The 14698-nt window shown below is 38.8% G+C and overlaps 1 protein-coding gene across 1 annotated transcript; it reads right to left on the bottom strand.

Annotated features, from left to right (window-relative positions):
• Positions 1-438: 438 nt before the first annotated feature.
• On the bottom strand, positions 439-11824 carry golph3a (golgi phosphoprotein 3a). The gene is made up of 4 exons (XM_046841343.1): positions 11435-11824; positions 6694-6825; positions 6161-6275; positions 439-3104 (listed from the first exon to the last, which is right to left on the bottom strand). Exons 1-4 carry the CDS (start codon positions 11651-11653, stop codon positions 2680-2682), a joined length of 891 nt encoding a protein of 296 aa, XP_046697299.1. The 5' UTR covers positions 11654-11824; the 3' UTR covers positions 439-2679.
• Between the last annotated feature and the right edge of the window lie 2874 nt (positions 11825-14698).

Genomic DNA, 14698 nt, shown 5'->3' on the forward strand with positions numbered 1-14698 from the left:
GCTAAAGATATGGAGTTCAAAGCTGCTACAATTATAGCAACTCATTTCTATCTGACATTTCACAATATCTATTGTAATTCTTGGAATTTTTTTCCCTTCCTTTTTCCAATAAGAACATAAAAATATAACCAAATCCTGGATTAAATCTCTAGAACGGCATGTTTTATTCCTTTTCCTAATAGACGCGAACGACAGCACCGTGATTACAGCAGAGCAGCCCACTGCAGCATTGTTCATGTTCTTGCATTCAAGCAAAGACACACGAACAACAGATCGAACACAACAAAGCTTGACATGATTACTATTAGAAAACACTGGGAGAAACGATGTACAATGGACATTTGTGGTGAACTCATGAGGGTCATAAAAGTGTGCGTTCAAAAAAAGAACAGAACAGAACATGCACATACACACACACAAAAATGAATGACAGATGAGTGAGTTTTTGAGGCACTCCCAATACCTTCATTTATTTGGTAACAGGAAAGTGTACACATACGGATCCCCTTCATTGTGGGCTCTAAAGCTACACGATTTCGATTTTCTTTGCCCAAAAAAGTATTCGCTACATATAGGTATAGGAAGTACTGCAAGGTAAGCGTTAATCATGATGGATTATGAACGAAGCAGAAGCGAGCACGTAAATTATTGCTTTAAAATCGAGTATTTAAAAACAAAACAAAACAAAAAAAAAAAACAATTTGGCAGCGGTGATTAAAAACGTAAGAAAACATGAAGTTCAACAGCAAATGTCTGATCAAAGGCATCCTCAGTTCAAATTAAAAGCAAAGTTTAAAATAGGACAAATAAAAAACATTACTGTGGAATATAAATGCTTAATGGATTAGCTGACGAAAATAAATCTAGAAATTTAGCTGGAATGTGTTGTCGAGCCTCTGTGCAATCTGTCACCTTCTCATCTCTAAAACCAAACACAAACGCAATAGATTTAAATCTGACATTTACAACAAGCCATGTAAAGCATAAATGCGAGTCTTGATCAAAAACAGTCATTTGAGTTTTTATTTTATTATTTGTGATTCAGTTTGTAAGAGAGGAATACATAAACGTGAAAACTGGGGGAAAAGTAGCAAACTGTTTCATCGGCCACCCTGCAACGTTGAAAACGGCATCAGACTTTCCCTTGCATACTTGATTTTAAACCCCTCTTTCTGACCATACAATAAAAACTAATGTTTTGTTTTATACTATATATATATATATATATATATATATATATATATATATATATATATATATATATATATATATATATATATATATATATATATATATATATATATATATATATGTTGTTTGGATTTAGTGGGTAGCTCGGGCTCCTGTCTAAAGGAAGACAGTAACATGTTAAAAGGTAGCAAAATGAAACAATCCCCTCATACGGCAAAGGACAGGAAAGAAAAAGTAAAGCCTAAATCACATTTCCCTTACACATAAAGTTTAAGATTATGGAGAAGTCTAGGATTTTAAAAGCGATTCGCTCAGTTGTTCATGAATGTCATGTCAAGGAATAGCTACAGTACGTGTTATAACGTGGAGGTTACGAGTCCTGTAACCGAGATTAGGCACATAAAAGTGGTGGTTTTCATGTATAGATGAGAAAACTGTGGACTAATGATGCTAAAGTGACCAAGCCAGTGAGAGGCAGTTAAAACAACCGAGGGGGAAGTGTGAGAGGTCCGAGAGGTAGCGCTCGAAATATTAGTGAGGTTTAGAACATTGAAAAATATAAACCTTTTTCTAGTTTTCCCTGGGAACATCCACAATCTTTGAACATCACTCCGCCTCCACAAGTTCCATCTTGTCTAACTAAAGTTGGATACACTGGCGTGCTAAGGGGTAGCGTCACCGTGAGCCGACTTCATTATCAAACGTGGTTTTGCTCGGCTGAAAGAAAAGAAAAAAAACAAACAAACTTAAAAACAAACCCCCTAAAAACTCCAAGAGCCATTACACTGATGTAACACTACAGGTCTGGAGCTAATCTATGCCCCAATGGGAGTATTTGGTGATTAATATTCTTGTGGTTTCACTGGAACGCCACAATCTTCGAACCAAGACCGCCAAGTCTGGTAGAGAATAGTAATCTGAAACACAGAGGCTTTTTCCATACATCACAGACCCAAATTCTCCAGTTCTTTTATAAATCATTCCTATTGAGTGCACACATTACGATCAAAACCTCAGGGGGGGTTGAGTCACTTTCTAGTCTGTAATTTTTGTACTTGAATCGATAGGAAAGTAAACCCATATTACCTTAGGGGAAGATTATTGAGGAAAAAAAAGGGGGAGAAAAAGCCCAATTGTCCAGTTATGCAAAGGGTATTGATTGTTCCTGCGGTATGTTCAGACAGACAGTCCTAGAAGAAAATACCCCTCATGCATTTAACTGGACAAAATAAGAATGAAAGGAGGAGAGGAAAAGACAGGCATGCTTTCCTCCGGCCGAATCAAGGCTGTGTATAGAACGTAGAAGGGAAGCGAGTTATCAGCAATTAAAGAGGAGTACAGGGTGGGGTGTGTGTGAGACTGAGACAGCTCTGTAGAGAGTTATCGTTCATTTCAGATATAACCCTTTCTGCCTGGTTTTTTTTTTCTCTTCTTTTTTTTCAGTAACCAGTCAAGTGTTCGATTTTAGTGCTTTACAGGTGTAAATCCTCATTTGGTGAAGGCAGCCACGACGGCCCAGAGCAGCTCGTTGGCGTTACCCTTCATGCTCTCTCCCTCGGGCTCGAGGTCAAGCAGCTGCCGCACCCTCTTCATGGCCAGGTCGTACTGCTCGTCCAGCAGCGGCGCAAACGCGTTTTCCAGCACGTCGGACGAATGAGCCAGGAAGATGAGCGCCAGCAGACGCTTGTCCATGCGCTGCGGGTCGTTCACCCACTTGTCCAGCACGGCCTCCTGTACCTTCTTGATGAGGCGCTGCTTGATGTTGTTGTTGGTGAGCGGGTGTGTCGTCATGTCGAACAGTAGGAAGTTCTGCTTCTCTGTGGTAAGCACGCCCTTCTCCACCAGGTTCTTGGCGAGACGTTCTCGCACATTCCGTAGCTGGTAGTGAAGCTTCAGGGGGTTCCATGTCTCACCTTCGAAAGATAGCAGTCTCATTAGTTGTAGAATCGGAGAAAAACTATATCTTTTGCTGAGATCCACAGTAAACTAAGTGACCCACTGAACATTCAAGTACTCTAATGGGCAGTACTTTTTCTTCATTAAAGAGCAATACTAAATATAAAAGAGAAAATAATTCAGGTCTCTTAAAATGAACAAGTCATTTGTTTACTTTTTGGGAAAATGTACATTTTGATGCATTTAATGCATTCAACTGCCATATTACATTAAAATGCAAATACACATATATGAATAAACATCTATTTGAAATCACAAAAAAAATAAAAATAAATAAAAAATAAAAAATAAACGCAAGGTACTGTGTTTTCTTTGTTTTGGTTTGAAATTATCCCAAACTTTGGAAACTTTGTCTTGTTCTTTGGCCTGAATTTTCTCCTCAACCCTTTGCTGTTTTCTCTCCGTTCCTCCATTTTTCATTCTGCAGCATCTTCTGTGTTTAAATTTCCAGTGGTCTCATTTATAAACGTGGCGTACGCACAAAACAAGCCTGAAAAGGTGCGTATGCTACTTTCTGCGCAAAGGTTTGTGATTTATGTGTGGACCTGTAAACTCTGAATCCTGCATAAGCGTGCATATATTATATAATATCTATATAAATTATACAATAATTTGTGTGTGTGTGTGTGTGTGTGTGTGTGTGTATATGTGTATATATATATATATATATATATATATATATATATATATATATATATATATATATATATATATATATATATATATATATACACACACACAGGAGTGCAGAATTATTAGGCAAATGAGTATTTTGACCACATCATCCTCGTTATGCATGTTGTCTTACTCCAAGCTGTATAGGCTGGAAAGCCTACTACCAATTAAGCATATTAGGTGATGTGCATCTCTGTAATGAGAAGGGTGTGGTCTAATGACATCAACACCCTATATCAGGTGTGCATAATTATTAGGCAACTTCCTTTCCTTTGGCAAAATGGGTCAAAAGAAGGACTTGACAGGCTCAGAAAAGTCAAAAATAGTGAGATATATTGCAGAGGGATGCAGCAGTCTTAAAATAGCCAAGCTTCTGAAGCGTGATCATCGAACAATCAAGCGTTTCATTCAAAATAGTCGACAGGGTCGCAAGAAGCGTGTGGAAAACCAAGGCGCAAAATAACTGCCCGTGAACTGAGAAAAGTCAAGCGTGCAGCTGCCAAGATGCCACTTGCCACCAGTTTGGCCATATTTCAGAGCTGCAACATCACTGAGTGCCCAAAAGCACAAGGTGTGCAATACTCAGAGACATGGCCAAGGTAAGAAAGGCAGAAAGTCGACCACCACTGAACAAGACACACAAGCTGAAACGTCAAGACTGGGCCAAGAAATATCTCAAGACTGATTTTTCTAAGGTTTTATGGACTGATGAAATGAGAGTGAGTCTTGATGGGCCAGATGGATGGGCCCGTGGCTGGATTGGTAAAGGGCAGAGAGCTCCAGTCCGACTCAGACGCCAGCAAGGTGGAGGTGGAGTACTGGTTTGGGCTGGTATCATCAAAGATGAGCTTGTGGGGCCTTTTCGGGTTGAGGATGGAGTCAAGCTGAACTCCCAGTCCTACTGCCAGTTTCTGGAAGACACCTTCTTCAAGCAGTGGTACAGGAAGAAGTCTGCATCCTTCAAGAAAAACATGATTTTCATGCAGGACAATGCTCCATCACACACGCCCAAGTACTCCACAGCGTGGCTGGCAAGAAAGGGTATAAAAGAAGAAAATCTAATGATATGGCCTCCTTGTTCACCTGATCTGAACCCCATTGAGAACCTGTGGTCCATCATCAAATGTGCGATTTACAAGGAGGAAAACAGTACACCTCTCTGAACAGTGTCTGGGAGGCTGTGGTTGCTGCTGCACGCAATGTTGATGGTGAACAGATCAAAACACTGACAGAATCCATGGATGGCAGGCTTTTGAGTGTCCTTGCAAAGAAAGGTGGCTATATTGGTCACTGATTTGTTTTTGTTTGGTTTTGAATGTCAGAAATGTATATTTGTGAATGTTGAGATGTTATATTGGTTTCACTGGTAAAAATAAATAATTGAAATGGGTATGAATTTGTTTTTTGTTAAGTTGCCTAATAATTATGCACAGTAATAGTCACCTGCACACACAGATATCCCCTAAAATAGCTAAAACTAAAACTACTTCCAAAAATATTCAGCTTTGATATTAATGAGTTTTTTGTGTTCATTGAGAACATGGTTGTTGTTCAAATTAAATCCTCAAATAAAATTAATCCTCAAAAATACAACTTGCCTAATAATTCTGCACTCCCTGTATATATATATATATATATATATATATATATATATATATATATATATATATATATATATATATATATATATATATAAATAAAACACACACACACACACACACACACACACACACGCGCGCGCTCAAAGATAGCATGCACAACCTTCGCGTGGAAAGTGGCGCACACATTTCCAGTCCCGCTTTGTGCGTACGCCCAGTTTTTAAAGAACCCAGAGCGGTCCGGAGTTTTGCGGGTGGTGCGTCAGTAATAATGGTCCGTGGGTGAACACAATGCTCCATGTGTTGTTAAACGGACTAAACGAAGCATCGAGGCAAATAATTTGCCTCAATTCATTTTTGGATTCTAATTACTCAAGTTAATCATTTTAGCCCAGTGGACGTTACAGTTTTTAAGATAAAGAGCCAATGGCTGCATGAACTAGAATGTAAATACTGCCATCTTTGTTCTCTTCGTTTAAACGTATATGTTATCAGTGATGATTTGTAATGACCTGAAGTTTCAGCACCTGACAAATGCAAACACAAATGATCTTAAACGACCTGAACTGCAAACTGCATAATACATATTTCTAAGTAATTAAAATATTTATATTCATTGAAAAGGAGATCCAGACTTTTCAAAGCTGCACTTCATCCCAGCCCACACAAAGACTCGAATACAGAACAGACAGCTGTGCATTACATAATTACAAGTGAAAAATATGACACTTAATCCTTACCACTAAGGAGCTCGATCCAGCTCTGTACGGTCTCTGGCGGCTGAGTCTCTTTAATGTGTTTCAGAGCTTCATCCAGGAGTACATCACCAGTCGGAGCATCAGATTTACAAATAACCTGTTAATGAAATGTGCCAGATTTTATACTTCCATTCCAACAACACGAAAATATGCGCTCGGGTTTCAAGATTATAAATCATGATAAATAATAAAAAATAAATAAATAATTGCAGAAGCTCTAATAAACAATGAACAGTCTAACAAAAAAAAGGAAGAAGAAAAAAAAAGAACAAAGAGCACCCCCTTGTGATAGTGCTCTATATTGCAATGTCATTTTTCTCCTAAAAACCCAGCTAAGCTTAATTCAAGACATATTTTTTCAAACTCCATACAAAAACAGACTGAACTGTCATTATTCTGCCTGTTTATCAAACTAATTGAGAATGGAAGGATTAAGCTGTACTTATCAGACCACCAATATAAGCCAAGACAAAGTAGTCATGATTAAAAAGCTAAATTCAGCCCACGAATCCTACCTTTCTGGCCAGAAGACTTTTTCTCCTCATGCCACAAGCCTCCAGCTGCAGTCTCCCTCGCAAGGCGAGCTCAATGAGCATGCAGCCACGCAGCCCTGAGGATATGCAGTCATTCCAGAAAGAAGTGTAGCCCTGGGATGAGAGACCGGCGTACAGTAAATCAATAGTACGCGAAAAATAAACAATTACAGTTTACAAAAAAATTTTTCCCCCTAGCAAAACATTTAAAGACTAAACTCTACACTTCTTATGTCATGGAAAGTTAAGATTCCTTGACTCCAAGTTGATAAATATGTTACATCAATATTCTTTTATTCACGTAATTAAGGGTAGTGAAAAAAAAAAAAGAATAAGGTAAAAAAACAAGGTAACTATTCGGTTCATGGAACTAAAGATATGCATTGTAAGGTCAAAAGTTCAGACCATCACACCCTTGTATGCTTGTTGAACTTTACAGTTTAGTTTCCTTTAGCGTTATAGTAACTGACACTCTGCTCGAAAGGCTTTCCACTATATATTGGGGTGGCTGTGGGGATTTGTGCTCATTCTCCACAAAAGCATTAGTGGACTCGTATGACTGTTCAGTGGGGAGTAATGTCAGGGGTCTGTGTAAGGCACTTGAGTACTTTCTCTCCAACAGTGTCAATCAACGACCACGTAGGCATTTGGTTTATGCCTCAGTCAAGATCCAGTTTAGAGATATTCAAATTCCACAGTAAACAAAGGCATCTAATACAGCTACAGTCTGGGAAAGAAACCATACGCAGATGTGGTGGTCAGGTGTCGGCCACACAGTGCAGCATTTCCTGAAAGACTCTGATGAGCTATAATCACGAACCATGCACATATACTTTCTATATAATTACTACTCTTTTATTAATAAACATCTAATTTCTGATCTGCAATTTGGAACCTCAGCAGATTAACAGTTGATCATAAATGCATCACCAGTTCGTAGCCCGGTCGTATAACATTGTTTTATGACACTCCCTTAAACATAGATTTCAAGACTAAACAAGACTGAGGAACATCTCTGCACAAATGTTAGTCAAGTCCAAAGCTGAATGATCTACCTACATTAAAAATTATAAATATATATTTATTTAAAGTATAGTAAATATATACTCAAATGGCTTGCACTGAATAGTGTCAGACTTTTTTTTTTTTTTTTTTTAATGGGATGCGATCTACCGATACTACCTTATATATTTTTATATATTAGACACAGATTAAAATCCTACATAATATATTCCACTTAGAGGACACTAATGCACAGCTGATCTGACCAGCAAAATGAGCAAAAACCTGGGTAAAGTTACTGATCCGTGGGATAACTAGAAAGACTTGTTCTGTGTCGTTGAGCAAGGCCAGAAAAAGTCATTTACATTGTACCTTTTGTGTCTTTTATTAAATCGGCCAACCTCCTGACGCCCTACTGTACATGGATTTATAAGTATTCAGCTCGGCTTTTACGACTAGTCTGTGTGTCTGCCACAATTTCTGGTACATGGTAAATATTAACAAATAGGACCTCTACGCAGGGAAACATATCACAGGTGACAAATTCCCACTACATTATGACCATAGTCCTTTTGCTCTAGCAAATTGTCTTTGACAAAATTTCAAAACGCTGTTGGTTGACTTTCTGATTGAGAGGTTTTAGCTGTAAAAGAATACAAAACTGAACACAACCGCTTCAAAAAGAGCTGGTGTTGTGTAGTAAACAGGGGACACTATCATATATGATGCGTAAGACATCCTGTTACAGTGTGCATGTCATGTGATACACTATACTCAGCACTGGCAACACCCCGGGTTTTTATTTTATTATTTTAAGACTAACAGTGTGAAAGCAGCCCTGTGCGTAGAGAGATATAAAGCATTTGGGTAACTAAAAATTGCTTCACATATACACTGATGTGTCTGATCAACCAGACCAACCTTCAATACATTTGTTCTTTTCTTCTCATTTAAACAACATACAATTCCACCTGTTGTATAACATCAAAACAGAGCTCAAAAGGAATCCGACAAGTTACACAACTCTGTACACAATGGTCAATGTTGGAAAAAGAAAAAAAACCTACGATGTGAAATCAGCATGGTGATTTCAACAAATTCACATCAAATCAGCATGTTTCTGCATGAGAAAATAACCAAAAATAAACTGTTATACTGCATATTAGCTTTAGATCAGCAGAGAAACTTTTGTTTGGCAAACATTGACGGAAGAAACCAAACAATACTAATTCAAGTTAGTTGCCAAGCTAACAAAAGAAATGGACTGTCTATTTCCCTACCCAAAATAAAAAACTGTCACGGTGCCAAATTATCACTTAGGTGTAATAGTTACATTTTATATAAACTTGTTCAAACATGTACAATTTCATATCTTTAAATTTGTAGTCGATCATTGCTATGAGCTCAGACCGTAGCAAAGTGCTGCCTGTTTATTTCGGCTTAATTAGAAAATTGTGAAAATGATATTAAAATGTTCGTTTGAATTAATCAAAATAATCGTGAAAATCTGCTGGAACTATTTGCTTGCCAAAGATTCGTTCTTAGTTTGGCTCTTGGGCATGGAAGGAATGCTACTGTTGTCAACTGATGGCATTCACCAACTGAACCTGAGGGTACATACCATCCAAACCTGAAGTCAAAAGTACCATCTGAACCCGAGAGAATGTACAGTCTGAAACTAAGGGAAAGTACCAAATGAGCCAGCTCTGGTGATTTCTGGCCAAAATCACACAAAACAGCAGCACACAATAGATCTACCTCTAAAATTAATTTTATATTACCAGCATGCGCTCCCTGTACTAGCACTTTGCACAAACACTCTCCAGAGACACCAGTGACCTTTACTGTTTTCTTCACAGCTTTATTTTTCTTTGTAAACTCTCTACATGCATTTAGAGGTTGAATACGACAGCCTGAAAGCGGGTAAGAACTAAACCTGGGGGAATAAGAAAACACATGGCGTATAAGGATTCTGAGAAATCATTCAAGTCCAATATTTGTTGCTTTACTTTACTAAGGCCACTCTGACTTCTTGCGCGCGCGCACACAGAAAATGGATGTTCGGTGTGACTGCTAGTGTGAGCATATCTCTACCAGGATATACACTGATAAATTACTGACATTTATCTGCAGACTTATTATACTGTAATTAATCTAAAGTGATAGTGATTTGTTCTGTCAGTAAAAAAAAAAAAGAGGTCCTGCATCAATGTTTAACTTGTGTACTCTCTCCTGATTGCTCTAAAAACGTAAACAGATCCAAATTCTCTGAATCGGACCGGGCCACCGGCCAGGACGCTGTTGACTTAATTGCGCAATCGCACCTGTAAAGTGATCAGATTATTGTTTACCACGCAAGGCTGTATAGGGGACTTGGAGTTACTGGAGGAATCGTTTCAGCCCTACACAAGTGTTTATCTTAGCAACACCCCCCTCACCATCCCCTTATCATAACCTGGAGGACAGTCTTGAGCTCATTCATGGCTGTTGTTTATTTCTAGATCATTATTTCAATGATGTGAGAACAGATTAGTGGACCTCAGAGTGCACGTAAAACCCAAGACCAGGGTCTGTATTATATTGCGGAGTAACCAAATAATCTCTAACTTGATTACAGGAGTAAGCAAATATCTAGAGAGCCTTGCAATAATCATGTTTATGCACTGAGCAGAGCGCAGGCGAGGGTTAAGGGCCTTGCTCAAGGGCCCAACGGGAGACACTTGGTGGGGCTGGGATTTGACGATACGACCGTCTGATCTTACTTTAAATGTCTTTAACCACTCAGACACCACATTTATTAGACTATTTTAGATAGATAGATAGATAGATAGATAGATAGATAGATAGATAGATAGATGGATAGATGGATAGAGCCTTCTCCTTATATTTCCAAAACAATTCACTTCCTGGAGATTTATCTTCTTTACCTCCCTGGTTTGTTTGTTGTGCACCTTTTTCCTGACTACACCTGGAAAAACTATTCTCACATGCTATCAGGCATTTTTACGTTTACACACACACACACACACACACACACACACACGTGTGTGTGTGTGTGTGTGTGTGTGTGTGTGTGTGTGTATATATATAAAACTTAAAAAAGGTATACAAACTTTCTGTTGATAAAATGTTTAGGGGGAAGTTGGTGGTGTAAGTAATGATCATGTAAAAATGCCTGATATCTGAATAGTTTTTCCAGGTGTAATCAGTAAAAGGTGCACAACAAAAAAACAGGGAGGTATAGAAGAAGATAAACCTCCAGGAAATGGATGGTTTTGGAAATATTAGGAGCAGGGAGTCCACAAGGCAGACATGCAGGATGAGGAGGATCAGGAAAGTGAGCGCGAGTTCTGATGATGGTGAAGGAGTTACAACAGCTGACTGCTAATACGACTAAGCTAATGTCAGCTAGGTCTCTCAAATACAAAGTTTGCCCTCGACACACACTACTGAAACTGTCAGAAAACGATTTACTCGTGAAATAAACCTTCCGTGTGCTGAAAAAGCGCACATTTGTTGCACTTAGGAGTTTTACAGACCCTCCGGTTCCTCCATAGCTAGCTAAGAAACGACGGCTAGTTAGCGTTAGTTTCTAGCAACACAAACAAAAGCAGTGTTGGCGGTTCGTCCTGTTTAGTCAGAAAGTCACCCGTTATGTGTAACTGCTTGTCGCAGGTGGTTTATTGTTCGCTTGTTTGTTAGAAATAATTAGTAAATTAACCTCGCGGTCCTTCAAGCCCAGCAGCAGCACCTCCTCCATGAGGGTCAGCCGGGTTTCTTTGGAGTCGCCGCTGTCTTCGTCGTCCTGCTCGTCCCGGCGGTGCTCATCGTCCTCGCCGCCCGAGCCCTTCTCCCTGTCGGCGGCGGCAGCGGCGGCGCTACGCGAGGCCTCGGTGCGCCTCTGCACGAGGCCCGAGCTCCGCTGAGCCAACGAGCTCATGGCGTTAGCCGCGCACAGAGGAAAAACACACACACACTAGACTTCTGTATGAGGTTAAATATTATACATAAAGCGTCACCGAGCTGATCCTCAGCCCCAGCCGCGGGTCTCTCAGTGTGAACTCCAGGACAGACCGCGATTCCGCTCTGATTCCTCACCGAGTTCGCCTCGGCTCGCGGAGAGCTAACATGGCGGCCGCCTGTGACGTCAGCAGTGGATGTGGCAAGGAGCCTCAGGTAACAGTGAGGAGCAGGAGGTAGGGTTAGGGTTAGTCCAACAGCTGGATCTTCCCACAGTCAAAATACAGCTATTTATCACTTTTCTTCTTCTCCTTCTTTGTCGTCTTCTTCCCTTTCCTCTTCTCCATCCTCATCTTTTTCCTTTTCCTCTTCTTCCTCTTCTCTGTCCTCTGCTTGTTCCTTTTCCTCTTCTTTCGCTTCTTCTTTTCCCACTTATTCGTCATGGTCATCATCTTCTTTTCCTTTTCTTCCTTTTCTTCTTTCCCATTTTCTTCCTCCTCTTCTTAATTTGTATCCCATTTTCCTTTTCTTCCTCCTTTCCCAATTCTTTTCCTTTCCCTTTTCTTACTTCTATCTTCTTCTTTCTTCTTCCTTCCTTTTCCTTTTCTTTAAACTCATCCTCTTCTTTTCCTTTTCCTCTTCCTTTGCTTCTTCCTTTTCCTCTTCTTCGTCATTGCCTTCTTCTTTTCCTCTCTTAATTTTCATTTTTACATTTTCTTCTTCCTCTCCATCTCCATCTGCTTCTTAATTTTTATCCCTTTTCCTCTTCTTCTTCTTCCTGTTCCAATTCTATTTTCGTTCACTCTTCTTCCTTTCTCTTCTTCTTTTGTTGCTTTACCTCTTCCTCCTTTCCTTCATCCTCGTCCTCTTCTTTTCCTTTTCGTCTTGTTCCTTTTCCTCTTCTTCCTTTTCTTCTTTCATATTTTCTTTTCCTCTCCTTCTACCTCTTTTTTCCCTCCTTCTTCCTTTTCTTCCTTCATCCTCTTCCATTTCTTCGTCATTGTCATCTTAATTTTCCTCTTCCTTTTCCTCTTCACCATTTTCTTCTTTCTTTCCCTCTATCTCTGCTTATTCCTTTTTCCCCCCTTTCCCCCTCTTCTTCTTCTTCTTCATTGTCTTCTTCTTCTACCACCAGCAGAGAGGTCAAAGCTTTGCCTCACGTGTCAGCAGACATAAACTCAGGCATCTGTCTGTCTGTCTCTCTCTCTCTCTCTCTCTCTCTCTCACACACACACACACACACACACACACACACACACACGGCAGCCTGTACAATCATGGTTACAGTTTGATATTTTACATACTGAAAAAAAAGAAATGGTCCAACATGCAAAATATTAATCTTAAAATTTGCTTATAAATCAGCTAATGAGCAAAACAACAACAATTACATGCACTTTTGAGAGCTTTTGTTTAAGGATAAAGCAGTGGTGTTACGTCAGGGTCAGTAACGCCTTCTCTGCTCGACTACACATGATCAGTATCAGTGAAATATTAGTATATTATTTCCAATAGTCTATTCTCTTCATTTCATAGCTTTTCTCCTGGTTTCTCTTCATTATATTAAGTTCGAATTTCTATCCAATCATATTTCAGCCATCACATCACATGTGGCAAAGGTCGATGTAATCTTCTGTCAGGAATCAGCACTGTGGGCACCTGGTAGTGTAAAGTACATGTTCTCGAAGCTGTTTCTTTAACCAATCAGATTTTGAATTGGTGACACTGGACGTACAATAATGTAATTTTCATGCCATTTGATTGGACGGTCTGAAAGCGTCACTAGTCAGAGCTCATAAACCGCATCCGTAACAAACTGCACAAGCTCAAATATATTTGCGCTTGTGCAGTTTGTTACGGATGCGGTTTATGAGCTCTGACTAGTGACGCTCTCAGACCGTCCAATTTTTGTTTTCTTCCCTGTAGAATTTGCACAAAAACACAATTTGCCTTCATGTAAAATTCCCAGGAAAACCGCAATGAACAGAAAATTGCTGGAGTCATTTTATAGGTTAATATTGATGCTTCTGCAAGAGAAAGGAGACTTCAATTGTGTTCATTTGGTTACTAGCTTCAGTGGCATTCATTCTCGCTGCATATATATATATGGTGTGTGTGTATATATATATATATATATATATATATATATATATATATATATATATATATACACACCACGTTTCTGTATAATACTGATGTTTTTTTTTTTTTTTTTTTTACAGCTGTGGCATCATTGTGTTAAGGTTTAGGTAGGACACCACTCAAGGCCTAGGTGTGAAATGCAACTGGGAAAAAGCCATTAACAGGGAAATTCACAAATAGTCTTCATGATCATTAACAAGGCCTTTGGGATAAAATTCACCCAGCGGAAACCCAAATGTATATGCAAGACTGAATACAGATTGTATTGTACATGACTCTAGATTTATACCAGTTACCATGAAGCTGTGTCTCCTAGAACCTAATCTACTTTGGAGGAATACTTTGTGGAAAACAAATTCTGGCAAATATATATATAAATTTTCAAAGATCAAATGATATTTCATATCATACAATCGTTGTTCAATCATTATCGAATATTAAAACGCCCCTACATTTGCAATCAACCGTTACTTATTTATTTTTATTCTAAATGAGGTCTTGTTTTTGGTGAAATTTTGATGAAGTGCACAATTTTCCTTGGTGAAATTTAGCTGGAACAATTAGTACGTAAATTATAAACAGTGGATTCTAAAATAAAAAATAAAAAAGGTTAAAGATTTAAAAGGTTTTACTTGCATGCCATATATTAGTAAATGAAATAATGTAATAAACTCACGTTTGTTGACAGAAACTGTTTCACTGTTCATTACATTGTAAAAGCAGGTAGCTCTTCACACATCCATGTCTTCAGCACCACTCATATTACATCACCTCATTACTACAAACTCTTTACATGCTGTTTTTGCACATCTTTTTTTGACTGCTGCTATTGCTCTTTTGCACAACATTTTGTTTACATTTTTGTGTAATTACAATGTTCACT

This window comes from Silurus meridionalis, chromosome 27 (assembly GCF_014805685.1).
Source record: "Silurus meridionalis isolate SWU-2019-XX chromosome 27, ASM1480568v1, whole genome shotgun sequence".
Lineage (NCBI taxonomy): Eukaryota > Metazoa > Chordata > Actinopteri > Siluriformes > Siluridae > Silurus > Silurus meridionalis.